Source organism: Accipiter gentilis, chromosome Z (genome assembly GCF_929443795.1).
Source record: "Accipiter gentilis chromosome Z, bAccGen1.1, whole genome shotgun sequence".
Taxonomy (NCBI): Eukaryota; Metazoa; Chordata; class Aves; order Accipitriformes; family Accipitridae; genus Astur; species Astur gentilis.
This window is the reverse complement of record NC_064919.1, coordinates 11,106,500-11,126,312: the sequence shown is the minus strand read 5'-3', so window position 1 is coordinate 11,126,312 and position 19,813 is coordinate 11,106,500. Positions and strand designations below refer to the sequence as shown.

The 19,813-nt window shown below is 41.9% G+C and overlaps 1 protein-coding gene across 3 annotated transcripts in view; it reads left to right on the top strand.

The window, feature by feature from the left end:
- PLPPR1 (phospholipid phosphatase related 1) overlaps positions 1-19,813 on the top strand; it is a 414,536-nt gene that overhangs the window by 390,415 nt on the left and 4,308 nt on the right. For all 3 annotated transcript variants that reach the window (XM_049796153.1, XM_049796152.1, XM_049796151.1), the window contains exons 4-6: positions 1,262-1,394; positions 11,182-11,432; positions 19,442-19,618. In XM_049796153.1, coding sequence (XP_049652110.1) covers positions 1,262-1,394; positions 11,182-11,432; positions 19,442-19,618 — 561 coding nt within the window. The remainder of the gene's footprint in view (positions 1-1,261; positions 1,395-11,181; positions 11,433-19,441; positions 19,619-19,813) is intronic.

The following is a 19,813-nucleotide window of genomic DNA, read 5'->3' as shown; positions in this document are numbered from 1 at the left end:
TTGAGTGCTCCCCCTTTTAAAAGCTCATTTCTTCCACTTCAGGCTGACTTTTTTTTTCTAAACACTTTCATTACAAAACAAACTCTGTCTTTCTAAAACCTCCCAGCTTCCCCTTCTAAAGTCTGCTGACTTTAGGTGGTAGGTGCAATTTTCAGAAGTGCCCACTGTGAGTGGACCATTGCTGCCTCTAAAGCCTGTGTCTCCTATAGGAAGCAGTTATTTTTATAGAAAGCATGAATGTTCTGATCACAAAAAAATAAGTAATACATAAGCACAGCTAACCTCAAGATCAATGGATTCCTGGAGACTTCATTTTTGATGTTTTAATAAATAAAACAGGACATTTAGTAAATAAAAGAGGCCAGAAGTCATCCTCTGGCCCTCAGACTAGCTGGCATGTGCAATCAGTGGCCAAGTGGCTAAACTCCTTCTGCGTAAATAGCAGTGGCTGCATGCAGCTTTCTTTGTGGGACTTGTCCCAGCTGTTTTCCGAGAGGCTGTTGTCACCAGGCCAGGCTATGGCAGGGACCATGCTAGCAATGTAACAGTATGGGTGATTGGCTATGCTGCACCCATACCCTGGCAATTTTTACTTCATTAGTACAAATATGTTGTATTTGTCCAGAATTTTTGCTGACGTCCCCAAAAGTTTTGTGACTTCAGATCAATTTCCGTTGCAGGGATGTCCTTCATCTAAATTTCTTTTTAAAGTTGGCAGGAGCTCTGTAACCTATCAGGCAGACTCAGGTGAACATGTTTGAGAAGGTGTGAAGGCTGCAGGAAGTATCCAGTATTGCTGAAACTTGCTGGTGAAATGTTGGGATGGAAGTCTGCAGCATTACTTTCCACTTCCCCAGTTGTCTAGAAGCCTTCCATCCGTGACGCTTATACTGTCAGTAAATTTTAAATGCCAATAGCAGGACATGACAAATTCCATGCCAATCACAGTAAAATGAGAGCTTTTGTGATCCACAGTATTCATTAAAGCTCTCTTTGCCCCCTGTATCCTAGAAGTTAGTATAAGAAGGCATAATATTTGTTGTGTCCTGCCACTGAGTGTGAGAATGACAGATCCTTTTCTGGCTGGGAACTGGGTCTGTGTCAGTTCATCTCAAGTGAGTAAGTGCATCCTCAATGTGGAAGTGCAGTGTCCCAAAGACACACTGCCATGTAGTAGTATCTGTGGGCTGGAACCAGCCACCCCTGTTTAGTGTTTGCTCATGTCATTTTTAACCTTCCTCTTCTTTCCCTTTCCTGGCAGATTTTTATTGGTGAGATATCCATGTATTTCATAAAGTCAACCCGAGAAACCCTAATTATCCAAGAGAAAACTATTTTGACTGGAGAGTGCTGTTACCTGAACCCACTGCTTCGAAGAATAATACGTTTTATAGGTAAGCATCCTGAGCACTGCAAGCTTAGTCCCTGTCTGCACCAAAACAGAACGAAACATCCTAATAATCTACACCCAAAAATTAATTAAGCTGTGAAATCTTTGCAGGCATCTTCCACCTTAGAGGGATAGTCCCCCTCGGGATTTGCAAGGTAACGTTCAAAATGTGCCATATCATGCTGTCTGGAGCTGGTTTATATCCTATTCTGTTGAGCTTAATGCTTTTTTCTGGACCCTTGAAGAAAGATTATGCCAGTCAAATCCTTATATGAGTAATTCCATCATTGCTAGTCTGTGTAAGCTACCCATTTTACTTACAAATTGGTCCTTACCAACCCATCTCTTTGGCATTTTTCTTTTCAGCTCTGATTTTAACATCTATAGCTCTGTCACATGTTCAGCTGGGCACAGTGTAAAAAATTCCAGAGCCCACTTCAAAATAATGTTCTTATTTTTATTGTATTTTGGTTTTTGCTAGAGCTTTCATTGAGTTAATCACTGAGAAATGAATGAAGATGTTCTGTCACATTTCGAGATTGCTTTATATGGTGCTTGCAAACCACTATGCCTTTTTCACACTGTTGATTAGTGTAAAAAAATGGCTACAAGACCTTACTGAGGGGACCGTCCCATGGTTCTTTTGGAGCAGGAAGAGGAACAGCATTGCAGCTTGCACTTCCCCTGTGGTACTGACGGAGAATTTGGTCATCCCCTGAAGGCTTCTCAATTCACAGCCATTTAAGGCTGCCCAAACACATCCCTTGGCATTTAGAGACATGGAAGACTGGTTGCTCACTTCTTACTACTTCCTTGTAGCCGCAGAGTAAGAAGAGGGCAGCTCTGAACTGTACGTGCAAGGGGCTCTAGCTTCTCTCCTTCTTTTTTCGTTATAAGTCCCAAGTTCATGCATGGGATGGGATGGCTTGTCTCGCTGCTGGCATGGGCCAATGGTAACTATGGCTCGGCACTGACCAAGAGGGACTTTGCCCACAGAACATCACAGCACCTCCTTCCCCATATACTCTTAGAGGTAAAGCATCTTTACACACTGCATCTTGCAGAGAGCTGGGTCTGAATTCAGAGTCTGAGTTAAAAGAAGCAACGGGGAAGAAAGCTGAAAATATCTGGATTGCTCCTTCCCTGTCACAGCTGAATTTTTGAGCTATGTCTGGAAGAAAAATGTCTGCTGTGGCTGTGGCAAGGGTTGTATTGCTTCCATGGAGCACAGCCCTGGCTGCAGGCAGGGATTCTGGCTCAGAGCATGGAGTTCAAAGTCTTACCCTGTGCTAAGATTTTCATCATCAGTAAATATATGCTGCAGAGGAGGAAAAGCCATGGTTTTCTTTCTCCCTCTCCTCTCTCTGTGCCTTCTGCTTTATGCATGGAAGTTAGGAAGTGAAACTTTTTTTACCTTCTGCCACAGTGAGGGTGGAGACAAACCACCTGTGGTTCATTACTCAGGCCTGGTCTGTGTGCTGCTGCTGAAAACAAGAGACATAGGAATGCAGTTAAATGTAAAATACCCTTGAACTTCACATAACCTCAAGGATATATTGATGGATAGTAAACTGCCATTAAGAGAGAAGCAGGGTACTACTGGGCCATTTAGGGCTGTTTGACTGTTCCAGCACACTTGGCATGTTGCAATGTCCTAATCAAATACTCTTGCCTGCGGGGTCAGCACTAAAAGAGCTTAGACCACAGAGGCTAAGCACTTGCTCTATATGTTTTCTTAGAGTTGTCTTTATTCTTAAACATTCATGCTGTTGTTTCTCTTCTGGTGGAAGAGAAGGGGGTAGTGATGATACGATGGACTCTCAGAGAGTAGTAGGATATGAACCATGCTAGAGAAGTCAATCTTGGCTTTCCAGCTATATTTGTTTTCCTGAGAAAAATGAAGTTCAATGTTATTAGAAATTACTTAAATTGTTCATCTCATCTTAAACTACACTGATTGTTTGCTTGTTTTATTCTGGAACCTTCTCCCTGCCTCAGCAGTAAAATGAGAGAAGTAGAGTTTGTTGAAAAGTGGCTGAAATAATTTATGAAAGGAACTAAAAATAACTGTGCCTTTGTCATTGACATTCCACCTGCATTTTGAAAACGTGACAGGGACTGAGCAGCTGTAACCTGTGCTGGATGAACAGGGAAGTTAGCTCCATACAGCTGCTTACTCCAAAAAGAGGCTACCTGGATGCTTGGCTCTGGAGAGACTAGCAGGTTGCTCATACATGGATTTCCTTGCCTGCATCTTCTCTTGCTAAACTTGAGGGCCATAAGTTACACAGCTGATTTAAGCAGGTTGTCTTCTAAGATACCCTAGCAGTCTGGCTTGTTGCAAAGAAGTTTGCTGCCAATTTAGCCTTGGTACAAATTCATTGGAATATCCACATCTGATGATTTCTTCTGGCCTTGGTGTGTGAGCAAGAGTCTTAAATGAGTGCCTGAAAAAAGTAGTAATTGAACTCCTTGTAAGTCATTACAGTTGGTATTACTCAGAAGGGTGAGAAAAATCCTTCAATGTGTTTGGGTGCTCACGTGTCAGGAAAAATGAACACTCTTTCCTGATCGTGCAAGGCACATGATGGAGAGCTTTTGAGAGTTGCTATTCCTAAATTTTAGAAAGGCAAAGAGGCTTTTTCTCCCTCCCTGACTCTGTAACTGGAGTTGCTAGGAAGAGATGGGTTTTAAGAGTAGTATAACCTATAGGTGCTTTCCACAAAACAAGCAGAATGTTATAGATACTTCACTGAACATTCACTTAGATTTTGTACGCAAAGGGAAAGTCCAGACTGTCTTTTGGTGATGTGAAAGATAAGCACCCTTGTCATACTATATCCGTGGGATCTTTTGGATCTGGTTGCTAGACTTGAGCCTTCTTCCCTCTTGCTTTTTATTCATGTATACAGAATGAAGCACACTTTTGCACTTTGATAGTGGAGCAAAGAATTAAGCAAAACCAAAAACCTGCAGCTCTTCTGGGATGTTGGCAAAGCCCCATGTTTCTTTTCCTTGATTTTTCTTATTTTCCCTATTATGCTCTCTGTTTATTCTCTCCTTGTTTTCCTCAAGCCCTCAGCAGCTGCCTGTTTCTAAGATTTTCCCCTCATGAGTTTGGCAGGGACCTTGAATGTTGAGCTTTGTCTTAAATCCCTCCCGGGTTCTTCATCCACAGGAAGCAGAACAAAAATTTCTTCTTGCTTCCTGGCCCTGGCATGAATTCTGCACGTTGGTAGACATTTGCTTTTGTGGTGAAGGGCTGCCTCTCAACTTGCTTCAGTGTAGGTCAAGTCCTGTATTGCAGCCTGGATTGGTGAAACCCACTATGTTTCCTGCATTTAGAAAATCAATTCCTTTATCAGTGAAAAGCTGGCTTAGCTTCAAAACATCAGACTTTGATATATGCTGCAATTTCTTCCATCTTCCTCTTTATCTTTTATAGCTGCTTCCACAGACATTTATTTTGAAGATTTTCAGGTCAAACAAGTGGTCTGCAATTGCTTTGGAGCAGTTTATTCTGCCTAAAATATTGGTGCTGCATTGCTGTTCTTTAGTCACATCATCTCTCCTCCCTCCTCTCCCCACCCCTCCCAGCAGTTTTATTACAAATTTCTCCTGCCAAAATTTGCCATTTACCTGCTGGACCTTTGAGAAACCAGACGGTAAGAGCGGTTGTTTCTTGGGCTTCTGCCTCTTCTCCCTGTCTCCCAACTTGAGTACGCACAGCCTCTTGTGTTTTTATTCACCCTGTCTTGTGCTAATTTCCTGTTCAGTACTTTGTTAACATCTTGCCATCTTGCATTTACTTCCATGTTCTACTTCATCATTTGTCTTGCAAATGGAGGTTATAAATCATTTTAACATTATTTAGTGAATGCTTTCAGTCAAGGGTTTACTCTGTTTATATACAGCTGCTATCATACCACCAGGATCATGGATTCAGACGTCCCTGAGTCAGTTTGGCAGGGTGACTAGAGTGTGTATTGTGTTGCATTTCATTATATTAGGTTTCTAATCCATGCGATTAAGTTGTATACCTGCAAAGCGCTGATAACATGCAAGTAGCCTCTCTCCAGTTCAGATATTTAGAAGTGCAACGTGCTTCATGAATTTGTTACCAGTGGCTTTTACTTTGGACCTGCATAATTTCCAGTTAACAAATGGCGCAGATCACCTTCTGCTGACAGCTTAATTTAAAGCATGGTGACACCTCACAGTGGGCAGCTAAATAATGAAATTAGGGCTTTATTTCAGCAAATTAAGACTTTAGTTCAGCAAATAAAGGTTTACAAGATTTATACAGACATTGAGTTTATTGCAATAGGATAGATATACCCCAGAGCTCTGGTGTCAGTTCCCTAGGCAGCTGCAGGACGTAGTTTGCCTGACCTTATCCTTCTGTCTGCCTTGGATCTGAAGTTCACTATGAAACAATGCATGTTCTGTTAATAACTAATAATAATAATAATAATCTGTTAAAGCCCAGCCTTTCAGCAGGGCTCAAGCTGTATTTGTGTGTGCTGCCTCTAACCTAAACTGCTGCAGCACCTTAAACTACTGTAGGTCTCCCTTCTTATCACTAAAGAACCTCCACAATGAGAAACAGGTCACTCTGCTGAGGACAAATCAAACCTTACTGTTCCTTTTTATGCTAGGCTCTGAGCTGGCTCTTGTCTAGATGAAAACCGATAGTTGTGAAGCAGTGAGGAAGAAAGAAATCCTGTGTGTCTGTGGGGAGGAGTCTTGGGGCTCCAGAGTACTTCTGCACTGGAAACTGAATTTCTTCTTGCATGCTCAGACCATGTCTTCCTTCTTATGTCTTGAGGGCACAGTAACCAGACAGGATGCTCACAGGTGAAGCAGGCACACACAAAAGGCAGTAGATGCCTGGAGCAGTGAGCTTTGTGGGGTCTTCACTGGGAGATCAAAGCCAATCCTGGGATCAGATTATGAGTGCTCAGAAGAAGCTTGCTGTTGAGCCTGTTCCTGATGCCATGGCAACAGACAATAAATTTCCCTGCAACCCCCACCTCTCCAGTTGTAAAATGGATTAACGATAGAGATCTCCTTTAACAACACTGTTTAAGATATAATGATGAAGGGTGGTTCAGCACAGTCTGAGTCACAGGACTATAAATGTATGGCTTTATTGGATGCACAGGGCCATTAGAGCAAAGACTTCAGAGATGAGCTGAGGATCAACATTTCCGTAGAGCCATGAGTCCTTCCAGGGACTCGCTCCACTGAAATTCTAATCTTCTTTAAAAAACATAGGGGTGGAAAAGGGGTTGGGGTAGTGTGAGTGTACATGTGTAATATGAACATTTTCTGAGCAAATTAGGTTGAGTGTGACAAATTCAGATAATTGCCTGGGCACTGGAAGAGAGAGGAGTGCTTAAATAAATGCACTTGGTAGAAGACATGATGATATGTTACTGAAGAGCACAGCTTCTGATGTCTCATAAGCCCTGCAAGGCATTGTTTCTTTCGTCACTTTACTTAAGGGTTTCATGATTTTTCTCTGATAAAGTCTTGTACCTCCTCATTCTCATTTCCACCCACTGGCTCCTCACTTCTCTTTTCACAATGTTTTTTCAGCTGCTCTTCTACAACTCCCAGGGGGGTTTTGTTGGTGGTTTTTTTTCTGGGTGTTTTTTTGTTGTTTCATTTCAAATCAGTGGCATTTTAAATGTCTGTAATGGAGTTTCCAAGGAGTCAATATGCAGCTGCAGTCACTGATGCTAGATGGATTTGGGGTGGAAGAAGAGAGAGCTTGAGCACAAGTTGCAGGGAGAAGATAGGGTTGTACTAAGGTTACAGAGAGCAAGGAGAGCTGGATTCTTCTTCAGGGCAGATGTCTCTTAGCAAAAGCAATAGACAGAGCTGGAGGTGGCAGGTGGCAACCCTGATGAACAGTCACACAGGGAGCTCGGTGGGAGAAAGACCATTAGAGTAGCATGTGAGTGAAAGCCCAGAAATTATGGGTTCATGCTTGGAGGACTTTTTGGCACCAATTTAGGGGGAGATGTAAGTGAAGAAATTAAAACTGAAGCATTCAAAATTGAAGCTGCTGAAGATTTAGGTTCTTCTGCCAAGGCAAGTGTTAGTTCAGGTGAAATGGAGCTGGAAAGATTTAAGGTTCATGTTGTCTGTCCTCAGCATTTTTGACCAGGGACTTCCCTTGTTCTTTTTTTAATTTGCACACTTAGTTTGTGTAAGGTCTTTCTCACTGGAGGTAAAGATACGTGCAAATCTGATCCTCAGTTCCTTCTTCCTGAGACTCTGGGGCAGCTAAAGACAGTATCAGGGAGTACAGCCTACCCTCTATCTCTAGCCTAAATTAGTCTCTCTCCCAGTTACATTCTGCTTACTGGTTTGCCTTCTAGCCTCTTCTTTCTGGCTGCTCCTGACACACAGAAACACAGCTGAGAGCCAGGACAGTGAGAGAAAGTCAGGAAGCCTTTCCAGAAATAGCTTCTGCTCCTTCTTTAAGGCTTCTCTGTGCAGCCAGCCTATGTGACACGTGTGGATGAGGGGAAGGAGTGTCTTTATGCAAATGAAATTAACCTCTATCCATCCTTTCTGCTAGTAACCAACTGTAGAGGCTATAGGTCTTCTTCACATGTGGCTTGCACTGTTTAAATCTTTTCTCAGTATATGGTAAGTTCTGGACTAGAGTTCACTCCCACATTTTCTAGGCCAGAGTGAGCACAGTGAGATAAAGTGGTTGCTCCTTAGCAGGATGACATCACCTCCTGTTACACCTGAGCATCAAAGTCTGGAAGAGGTGCATGTTCTCCCATTCTCTCTCTGTGGCATTATATCACGGACTTCAGCTGTATGACCCTGAAGAGCTAGGGCTAGTTGCCCTTCCCGTGAAGCCTTTCAGCAGTGATTTGTCTGCCTCTAAAAACCTGGCAATCATGTCACTGCATTCTCATGCTCTGGTCTGTTAGCTTAGCTGCTGTAGGTCATTGAACAAATCCATTGAACAGATGGTTTCCTGAGGTACAAAAACCATCAGGGACTCTCCACCACTACCCAGGCTCACTGGTGTTGCAGCCTTTAAATCAATTACAGCCAACCCTATCTTAAAGTCTCCAGAGACTACATGATGTGTAATCAGTCTGCAACGGTTAAATTCCTGCTAGCCAAATTCATTGCTGCACATAGCTATGATTTTCATAATCAGTTTCCAGCATAATCAGTTTGGCATAACTGCAAGAGGGGAATTACAGCAATCAATATACATCACAGTCAAAGCATGATAAAGGTTTCAACCATGGCTTGTTCTGCTGTTCTGCAGAGTACTGCAGCCCGCAGCAGTTGAGTCTGGGCCAGCACTTTCAGCACTACCAAATATTAAGAAAATGCAGGTGTTGAAACTTTTGGGTTTTTGGAAAAAAACACTGGACCACTTTTGTACCTGTGTACTGCCTAGACATTGAAATAACTTTGTGAAGCCCATAAGCTTTTTCTGAAACACCTCGGTTCTCGGCTTGTACTTACTTATGCGATATAGACCGTGGGCCAGATTGCCGGGCTCTTAGATTTCCTCTAAGTATTGTAAAGAGCTGGGTAATAATCCTCACTGCATTCCCTGTGATTTGCACAGCACATCAAAAAAGATGCCATTTAAAGCAAGCTGTGCCAAAAAAAATTAAGGATTTGGCCAAGGAGACATATATAAAACAAGATTCATGGCCTAATTTGCTTGTGCACTGGCTAATGTAGATGAGGAGTTCCTGCCAGCTGTGGAAAACTGTGGATTTAAAATATTAGCAGAGGGATAAAGGAAATAAAGGAGCAGTTTCAGTGCTCTCTCCATTTCCCTTTTAAACACAGACACTTAGAAGGATAAATGGGAGGAAGAGTGTCATGCCAATGAAAAGACAGGGGGCCAGTCCTGCAGTCTAGAACCAGAGGAAGGCTACTTCCTTCTTTGACCACCAATGGCTTTTTAAATCCATGATCACACATCAGTTCATTAGTAATGACTAATAATAAACTCATATAAAGAATAGTGATAAACTCAGTCCCCAAAATCGTCTTCGTTGTGGTAACGCTCCTTCCTAGCCCTGGGGAAGTGTGGTGAGGACAAAACTCTCTGTATTCCTGTGGCCGCTCCAGGCTGCTCCCCAAGGAGAGGGCTCTTCGCATCAGTACCCCTGTGAGGAGTACCCCAGTGGGGAATTTGTGTTACAGCACGGCTGTATCAGTCACACCACACCACCTCTGTGAGCAAGTGGCACTGGCAAGCCCCACTTGACACTCATACAATGAATCCATATTTAGTTAGGGGTTTTATTTTATGTCTGTACAAGTGTCCTGTGTGTAGGTAGCCCCGAATGTTTAGAAGGACCTAATTCTGCCAGCTGTAGCCCTTCTGCTTTCTGTTAGCTGCATGGTGAGTGACAATATCTGCAGAATGATCCTTGATTCTTGTTAATTTGATGTACAGCATTTTCTGCTGCATTATATTGCTGACTCCCTGATACTTTTTTTTTCCTCAGACTATAGCAGTCTTTTTTTCTTTTTTTTTTTTCTAAAGTCAGTACAGATAAGCGGTGAAGTTGTTACAACCATAGTGGTGCCAGCTCTTATGATTTTATCACAGCTCTAAGATGTTTTCCCCAGAGCTCCAGCTCTTGGTCATACTTAAATACATAGCAATCTCAGCTAATTTATAATTTAAGTGACTTTTGCTTACAGAGCTGCAGGAGGGAAAAAGCAAAAATATATGACCCTCAACATTTCCATACCAAAAGTAAATATTTATTTGTTCTAAATTTTTGTGACACTTTAATCTGCCTTAGTGATGTGAAGCAGGAAAGGGGAGCCAATTCAGTCTTTCGGAACATTTGGGTTTGACATCTCTGCCAGCCTGCTGTCCTGTTCCTTTGATATGTAGGCAGTACATGCAAGTAAAAGGTCCTCATATATGTTCATAGCAGCTGAAAGCAGGTATTACTAACACTCATAGGGAGTCAGTGGAGGATGCGACAACTGCAGTATTGAACAAGGGATGCTCCACAGCCCTGGAAATGTTCCTGCGTTCAGGTGAATGCTTCCTGCTATACCATTTGCGGGAATATGCTCCCAGTGACAGGACCTGAACAGCAACTGTGTGGAAATGTCTTCCAGAGCAAAGCATTAGGATATTTCTCAAAGGACCTGCCAAATATTGCTAGATCAGGATCTTAGTTTTTCAACATCAGGATGGTGAATAGTCAAAATCCAAAAGACATTTGACACTAGATAGGATGTTAAGATAAATGCAGTATTGTGTCTCAGCACTACGCTGCTCTTTCAGGTTCAGAGCCATTTTATTACCATTTTTCAGCCCAGATGTGGTAAAAATACATAAACATTTTTAGCAACTCATGTGCATGACACTTGACTGCAGGCTGTGAGCCTTTTTTGTAGTGGAAACTTTACAGGCATAGTATAGGTACAGCGTTTTCAGTGAAATCTGGAGCTCTCAGTTCTGTTTAGAGCTTGAATCACAAAAGTATTTAGGCACTTGCTTATCGTTTTCAGCGTTTCTGAGTCCTTCTGGAGTTGCTGAGTTAAGCACCTCTCAGAGTTAAGCACCTCTCAGAGTTAAGCATGCAGTCTTCTGTGTCATGCCTTTGCTGCAGGACTCTGCTGGAGTCAGCAGGGGCTTTTGCTGGGTAATGACTGCAGGGTTTGGTCCCTTACCTCGTCATTATGTCTCCTCCTTCAGGTACCAAGATGTTTTTTTTAAACCTGTTTGAATAATCATTATTTTTAACCTTTCCTCACAGGAGTGTTTGCATTTGGACTTTTTGCCACGGACATATTTGTAAACGCTGGCCAGGTTGTGACTGGGAACTTGGCTCCCTACTTCCTGACTGTATGTAAACCCAACTACACTGGAAACGACTGTCGGGCCCACCACGAGTTCATAAACAACGGCAACATCTGCACTGGGGATGTGGAGGTGATTGAAAAGGCAAGGAGATCCTTTCCATCTAAACATGCTGCTTTGAGCATCTACTCAGCTTTATATGCCACGGTGAGTGCTAGTGACAATTGCTAACTTGTATGAGAGGTTTCTGTATGTGCATCTAGAAGAGGCCATTTTTCTCACAATGGGTTTTTGAAGAAAAAGGGTTGCTTTGGGGAGGACTTTCTTGTTTATCTGCAGGAGAAAATCCCCTTCTCTCTCTGTTTTACCAATCCTAGTATAAGCAAATCAAATGCTCATTGCTTTTGTGGCACTGTATGATGTAGAAACATGAGGTCCTAATCTTGTCTTAGCTGCCGATTTTCTTAGAGGCCTTTGAGTATGCATTCAACCTCTTCTCCCTGCCCCTGTCTCATGAACATTAAAATGAAGTTGATGCTTAGACAGCTCCTGAATCACTACTATTTCTTTTGTTCACATGCCATGGGTTGTTGAACATTTAAAATGTAAGTTGTGCCATTTCAACAGAGGGCTGAACTAGGCTGAATTTTGCTCCCTTTGTTCAGGACCTAAATTCCCCATGCAAAGGAGGTTGTAATGAAAGTCAGTGCCAGAATTTTGCTGTTATCACAGAGAAATGGACCCCAGTTGACATCTTGACAAGGTGGTATGCTATACTGTCAGAAAGGAAACTGTCTGTCTTTAAAAGTCTAGTGAAATAGATTGGCTGCTCCTTTGTGTTCTCTGGCTAAAGTTTCTGTAATGTTTGAACATTGATCCAGGAAGCTTACTCAATTGATCCAAGAAGCTTACACACAAAGTGGAAAACCTTGGTGGTTTCGCCATTAAGATCCAAGGACTTAGCCTGGTTCTGATCTCGAAATGGCTTAACTAGGCCTTCTTTCCCCCAATAGCTTGACTCAAATGAGTGGCAGAGTCTGTGTGTAGGTCATCAGGATTTGAGAAAAGCCTTAAACTTGTTATGGTATTTACTGAATATTTTACCCTGATCTTGGTTGCAGATGAATAAAACACTATTACTCTAAAATGAAGAGGCCACCTGCTGCTGTTTCAATCTATCTGTTTGCACTGAATGTTGTGTGAATAATGACGGAGATATAAACTGGTATCTCCTTTGTTCAGTATTTGTTGGGAAGTGTTTGGAAAGCCCATAACTTTTCATGTGTATTACTTCTGAACAATAAGCAACCATGTGTGAAATACAGTTCCCAATAAACTCAACATTGTTGTAGCAGCTGTTTTCGTCATGATAAACTCTTAGGTGGAAGCTCCAAGATCAGGCTTAGTCCTGGCTCTGCCTTAAGCTAGGGGGCTAGCTACATCCTTTCATGGACTTTGCCTGCCCAACCTCCCTTGTTTCCTAGGAAGGCAAGTCTTCTACAAACGGGCTGATTTCTACATCTGAAGTGGAATAATGCTTTTCCTTCCTGGCCTTAAGTCCCCAGTAGTCCAGTGTTTCTGAGCCCTAGCCTTTCAAGAGTACCTGTGATGAACCTCCACTTCTCCCCACATAGGAAGATACCAGGTGAAGGCAGGGCATGGAGTTATTTCTGAGCTTCAAGGTGATAAAAGCCTGCCCTTAAGGCATTTCAGCCTACAGTCCAGTTTTAGCCTATTTCTTTGCCTGAAGACACCCTCTAGCTCTAAAGGTGTTGTCACTTGTCTTTTCTCTGCCTGTCAGCTGGGAATAACATGAGCATTACACAATAAATGCAGTGTTCAGATCTAGCTTTGCTTAATAATTGTGCTGTGCACAATTTTTTGAGAAGCGTCTTGCTGATTCTAATATGCATGATAATGTGGGCTGCTGAACATAAAACACAGGACATTTGGTTAGTAATGACTGTATTTTGCATAAAGCTGAAGATTTGAGCCATGGAGCAAGAAAAATAAAACAGGTTGAACATGAGGAGGCAGGAGAATGAAATCAGCACAGACATTGTCTTTCATCGTATAAATGTCTGTTGAGATCTGGGAGTCTCCTCCCGTCACTGAACCTCAAGTATTCTCTGCAGATGTTTCTGTACTGATTTGTTCATTAGTCTGCTAGTGACAGTACTCCCACTATGATTGGTTTGGCCTTGTGTTTTGGTTTTTTTTTGTTTATAATCTGGGTTTTATACTTAATCAACTAGACTTTTTCTTGGTACCTGCCAAAGAAGCTGAGGAGAACCCAAAGCATCACTTCTGTGATCTCTGTGGGCAGAGATGAATCTTGTATGCCTAAAGTAAGGGAAAGAGAAAACAGCCGGCAGCCCTGGCTTCCATACTTACACAAAAATTAAAATGGCATCTAATGAAGTTTTATTAGTCTCCCAAAAGTATCGCAGGAAGAGATGGCAGTCACTGTACATAGTATATGCTGCCTTTCCCAAAGGAAAATGATAGGCTAGAAATACTCCTTTATTAATTAACATTTCTGGCAAAAACCAAAAAACAGATGATAAAATCATATGTTGCATATGGGTATCCCAGTTACATCGTCTTTAAACAACTGTTATTTCATGCTTTTCTGAGAAAGGTCTTGGAAGAGCCAATGGCACCTAACAGATGGTAGTGTTCGAACAGGGCATGGAATATTAAAGTATTTCACCAGCACAACTGGAGGACCTCTTATTGTAGAGAGAAGATAGATATCCTTGCTGATCCTCCTGTTTGCCTCTCAAGTGAAAGCAAGAATTGTTTTACAGTCACAACAGGGTCTCTGTAGTTGAAAGATACAACTAGTCACTTGCATTGACTGTTTAGTGGTGGTTTTGGGATTCTTCAGCCAAGTTCTTCCCTAGCAGCATCCATAAGTAATGCTTTCTGTTACCTCCATGTGGTTAGAAGACTCCACCTCATTATACTGGAGCACGACCTCGCATCTGTCGTTTACACCTGGGTGCATTGCTTCTTGACTAGATTGGAGTGATACAACATAGATGGATGTGAAACTTTCAACATTTGGAAAATTCTGAATAGCAGAGAACACTACAGCAAATCTCTTCTGCAACCCAAGTCACTGTGACCCCACCAACAATTTCTTCCCTTTCTGCATTAACACCTGCCAGACTAATCAATGAAATTGAAGGCCTTGGCACTTCAAGCAGCAGCACTGAGCTGGAGAGTGCAGCGCAGGAGACTGCAAGATGTACAAGACTTATCATTGTCAGAGGCTCTGCTTCTTTTTTACCATAGAAATCTCTATGGTAAAGGAAAAGATTGTCTCTAAAGCTTGTAGACACCGCGCTTTCCAGTATTGGTATGAAATTGTGAGCTTTCCAAGGAAAATAAACTATGACATATCTCCCCACGTTCTGCTGAAAGGGCAAGACTTCTTCCACTCCACCTTTCTCATCATAGATATGCATTCTAAATATATGCATATATTTGCATACACGTATGCTGTGGTTCAACTCCAGCTGACAACTAAGCACCACACAGCCACTCACACGCTCCCCCACAGTGGGATGAGGGAGAGAATTGGAAGAGTAAAAGTGAGAAAACTTGTGGGTTGAGATAAAGACAGTTTAATAGGTAAAGCAAAAGGATGCATGCAAGCAAAGCAAAACAAGGAATTCATTCACTGCTTCCCATGGCAGGCAGGTGTTCAGCCATCTCCAGGAAAGCAGGGCTCCATCACACGTAATTGTTACTTGGGAAGACAAACGCTGTGACTCTGAACATCCCCCTGCTTCCTCCTTTCCACCAGCTTTTATTGATGAGCATGACACCATATGGTCTGGAATATCCCTTTGGCCAGCTGGGGTCAGCTGTCCCGGCTGTGTCCCCTCCCAACTTCTTGTGCCCCCCCAGCGTACTCGCTGGTGGGGTGGGGTGAGAAGCAGAAAAGGCCCTGACTTGTGTAGGCACTGCTCAGCAGTAACGAAAACATCCCTGTATTATTGAAGCTGTTTCCAGCACAAATCCAAAACATAGCCCCATACTAGCTACTATGAAGAAGATTAACTCTGTCCTAGCCAAAACCAGCACAATATATAAATATATGTATGTGTATGTATGTATATTTTAAACTTGCAAACAAAAAAGCCTCCTAGACTGCCTATGCTTTTGTCTGTCTGAAAAAGATGGGAGAGGAATTACAGGTTGAATGCTACTATCGCACATTGCACATTGATAAATGCACTGCTTGAGCGTACTGATAAGAGCACACAAAGAAGCTGAATAGATAATTTATATAGTTGCATCATATGTAGTTTATTTTTTAATATGATTTTTTCTATTTTCTTCACAACTTTTGATATTGACTTCCTTCCTCCCTGTCCCCCCATCAAATAACTGGTTTTGACATTCAGAGTTTTGTAAACAAGTTTACCCTATAAATAGCATTGTGGGATATTTTCAAAAACAACTTCTGTGTGTAGGAAATCAAATGTAAGTGACTTTCACTGAGATTTTGGGCTCATACAGAAAGCTTTGAAAACATGCCCTAAGTGAAAGGGTAAACACATTGTGAGAACCTTAAAAAATATCTTGGCTTTAGAGACCAGGACAATAGAGATCAAATGGCAGTGATCAGGAAGTCTGACCAGAATGGAGAAGATCTCCCACTTGTTTCTGAGTTCAGTGTATATTTATGGACGAACTGGAGCATACCTTCTAGGAAAACAGTTTGTCTTGTTTTAAACCCTCCTCATGAGGGTTTAATAGATTTCCCTTGGCAATCTGTTCACATGATTAATTACCCTCATTGCTAAAAATGTTCTCTTTATTACAAGTTTACGTTTTCCTGTTGAGATGCATGAAACTTCAAATACATTATATACTTCCCATGTGTAATAAGGAGAACTCTCCCATGTGGGTATTCCAGAGATCCAGCTTCATCTCATACCTGTAAGAAAACAAGCATGTGTGGGTTGTTCTCTGTAGTAGCATTTGCAGCTGTCGCAGCAGGACTGCATTCTTATTTTGAAGAGGTGATGCTTTTCCTTTGGATGCTGTAAACCACAGTAGTGTGGGAGAGCAACCTGGCTCCCCATTGCTCATTTCAATTGGCTTCTGCTAAAAGAAGTGCATAAGGTGAAAGGATGGGTGGTAATTATTCAGAAAGTGGCAATGGTATTTTTTTCCTATTGTTTCCAAAGAAGATCCTTAATGCGAGTTTTGGTGATAGTCAGGTGCAGCTCAACCTACCAGCAGAGACTGGGGCAAGATTGCCACCTAGTGCTCAGTTACTCACTGTCATTTCAAGGCATGTGCTGCAGTCAGTCAGGTATTAGGTTTGGAAAACAAAGCAAGCAGGAACCCCTCGAGTAGCTTAGTCCCATTCCCAGTGCTACTACACACCGCAATGTTCCAGTTCATAAACTGAATTTACCTTTAAATGATGTGCTCAGCAGCACACTTAAGGACAGAAGACTTGCCTTCCCTGGGCAGAGATCTAGCAAATTTAGCTGTTAGAAGTCTAGTACTGCAGTATCTTGGCACATGAAAGTACAGTTTTGCCTAAGTCCGGAGGCAGGCAGATGTGCCTTCCCCTTGTTGGTGTCTCTGGCCTGTCCCTTTCCCTTCTAAGAGGTGGTTGCTGCATCCCTTCCCTTCTTCTGGAGTTACGTATTGTAATGGCTTTAGGGCTAACATTTTTAACACCAGTCAGTGAGGGGAAGCCAGCTGTCAGGACATTTGATGGCCCAGTCAGGGAGAAGGGAAAAGAAAAACGGACAGGGAGAAAGTTATAGTAAAAAAATAGGCCCAGTACAGCAGAAAAAAAGAATATATGAAAGGAAATGAAGAGAGTGACCTTGAGAATGGGTATAATTTGTTTCTTGATCCCAAAACTATGTGCCAGACCATAGTGACCTCTCTATACCTGGGTCATGAAGAAGGGGACAGGCATTGAAATACAGTAAAATAATTGCCCATGGCTGCCAAATAGGTCATGGAGTGCGAAGCAAGATGTGCTGGTAGTTGCAATTGGAAGCACCAAGCCAAGCCTCTGCGGGCTTCCTTCAGCACAGACACAGGAAAATCCCAAGGCAGCTTCACCCCAGCTAAGCCATTGTAGTCTTGGCCAGAGACTGGTGGTGTGAGCCAGCACGGTGTCCTTAGCTGCTGCAGCAGCAACAGTGGAGAACAGCTCTCGGGTCTCCACAGTCCTGCAGAGTCCCACCCTCATTTCAGTGCTGCCCGTGCAAAGCGCTCAGCAGTGCCCTTCCCCAGAAGTGAAGTCGTAATAGAGAAAGCTGAGGTTTGTGACCTACAGAGAGCACCATCACAGATCCCAGTTGTGGTGTTATTGCAGATGTGATTAAACAATAAGGATTTCCTATAGAGTCCTTTGTCTATGTCATGGTTTAACGCCAGCCAGCAATTAGGCACCACACAGCCGCTCGCTCACTCACTCCTCCCCACTCCCAGTGGGATGGGGAAAAGAATTAAAAAAAAAAGAAAGTAAAATTCATGGGTTGAGATAAGAACAGTTTAATAACTAAAGTAAAATAAAATATAATAATAACAATAATAAAAAAATATAATAGTAATAATAGTAATGAAAAGGAATATAACAAAATATTTAAAAAAAAAAACAACCACAAAACACAAACAGGAAAAGACAAGTGATGTACAGTGCAATTGCCCAGCATCTGCAGACCAATGCCCAAGCAGCAATCTGTGCCTTTCAGCCAACTCCCCCAGTTTATATACTGAGGATGACATTCTATGGTATGGAATATCCCTTTGGCTAGTTCAGGTTGGCTGTCTCGGGTATGCTCCCTCCCAGCTTCTTGTGCACCTGCATGCTGGCAGAGTATGGGAAACTGAAAAATCCTTAACTTACGGTGGTAAGCGCTACTTAGCAACAACTAAAACATCAGTGGGTTATCAACATTATTCTCACACTAAATCCAAAATACTGTACCAGCTACTAAGAAGAAAATTAACTCTATCCCAGCTGAAACCAGGACAGTCTAGAAGACTAACAGAACCATAATTCCATGGTTCAAGGAAGGGTCAAGGGTCAAGAATGGAAATATTTTCAGCTTTGATGATTTTACTGTTTTTACAGCAGGAAAATGTATTTTTTTCTTTACAAATAAAATGGCATCTTCTGATATTAAGCACTGGAAGAGACACTTCCATGGTTTGTAATCTTTCCATTCCCCAGCAGAACAGGTGTTTGTACTTTCATTGGATCAGATCAACACTATATGAATCAGGTTCGTTTACCCGGTGATTGGTAATAAGAATCAAATTAATTTTTCAAATGTATCTTCCTGATTCTGTTTCATGTATGGGAGGCAATGTGTTTATCTGGAGACAGTTCTGGCAAATGTGTTTGATGTATTTGCTTTGCTTATCAAAGCTTTGGAAATCATGCACGCATCCATACTTCCTTGCTGAAAAGGATTTTATTGAATTGTTTTGCCATCAGACTTGGTTTGCTTGATCTTTGTATTTTGTGGCTCTGGAATTAATGACTGGCTAATTGCAACCCACATGGTTTTACTCTCTGTGTGAAAATGCATTTAAAATAAAATACAAGCTGCCACAAACGTGTGGGGTTCATTAAAAAATATTTAGAGGACAGTGAAACTTCATGGTCTGGAATTACATTTTCAGAATCAACTTTGGTTTCAAAGAAATCTCTCCTATATTCTGTGTTTCATTTCATCTTGCAGAGAAAATGTCTGGAATGGTTTCCCTTAATGTTCTCTGTTTCTTAAATTTAACAGCACTTAGGAAATGTCCATCATGTGCATATTATAGTTTCTGCAGGAGTATAAACATAAATCCTTGACTCTCTTTGCAAACATTTAGTCATGTACATTCAGAGTGCCTGTTTGGTAGCATACGAGCAAGTATGTGCACAAGTTAGGAAGTCAGTAAAACTGAGCCCATACATATCAGCTCAGAAAAAGTCCAATATGTAAATGTAGTTCATGCAATATTTGACATCCTGAAACATAATTTAACAATGTATTGTTCTCTTAAAAGTGTTCTCTGACTTACCTTAAACCTCTTCCTCTACTTCCCAATGCTTTTTTTAATGAAACATGGGTTTTGTCACATCATTGCTGATTCAGGATTTGTCTGGGTGGAAAAAGATGCATTTCTGGCAGAGCCCTTTTTCATTTTTGGCTTACCCTTTGTTTCAGATGTACATCACAAGCACAATTAAAACGAAGAGTAGCAGGCTAGCCAAACCTGTGCTATGTCTGGGTACCCTGTGTGCTGCATTCCTCACTGGGCTAAATCGAGTTTCTGAGTATCGAAACCACTGTTCGGATGTGATCGCAGGCTTCATCTTGGGGAGTGCTGTAGCTTTGTTTCTGGTAAGCCCATCAGTCTTTCTGCATGCGTTTTAAAAATACCTCAGTTTAAAAAAAAATAAAATATTACTATTCTCTTGTGGCCTATTGTAGCTGATTAATCCAGTTGCTAAGACCTAATTCTAGCCCCATCTAATTAAAGGTATCAGAGAAAATCCCAATATAAAATCAGGTTGATACTAATTAGTAAGGCTAATA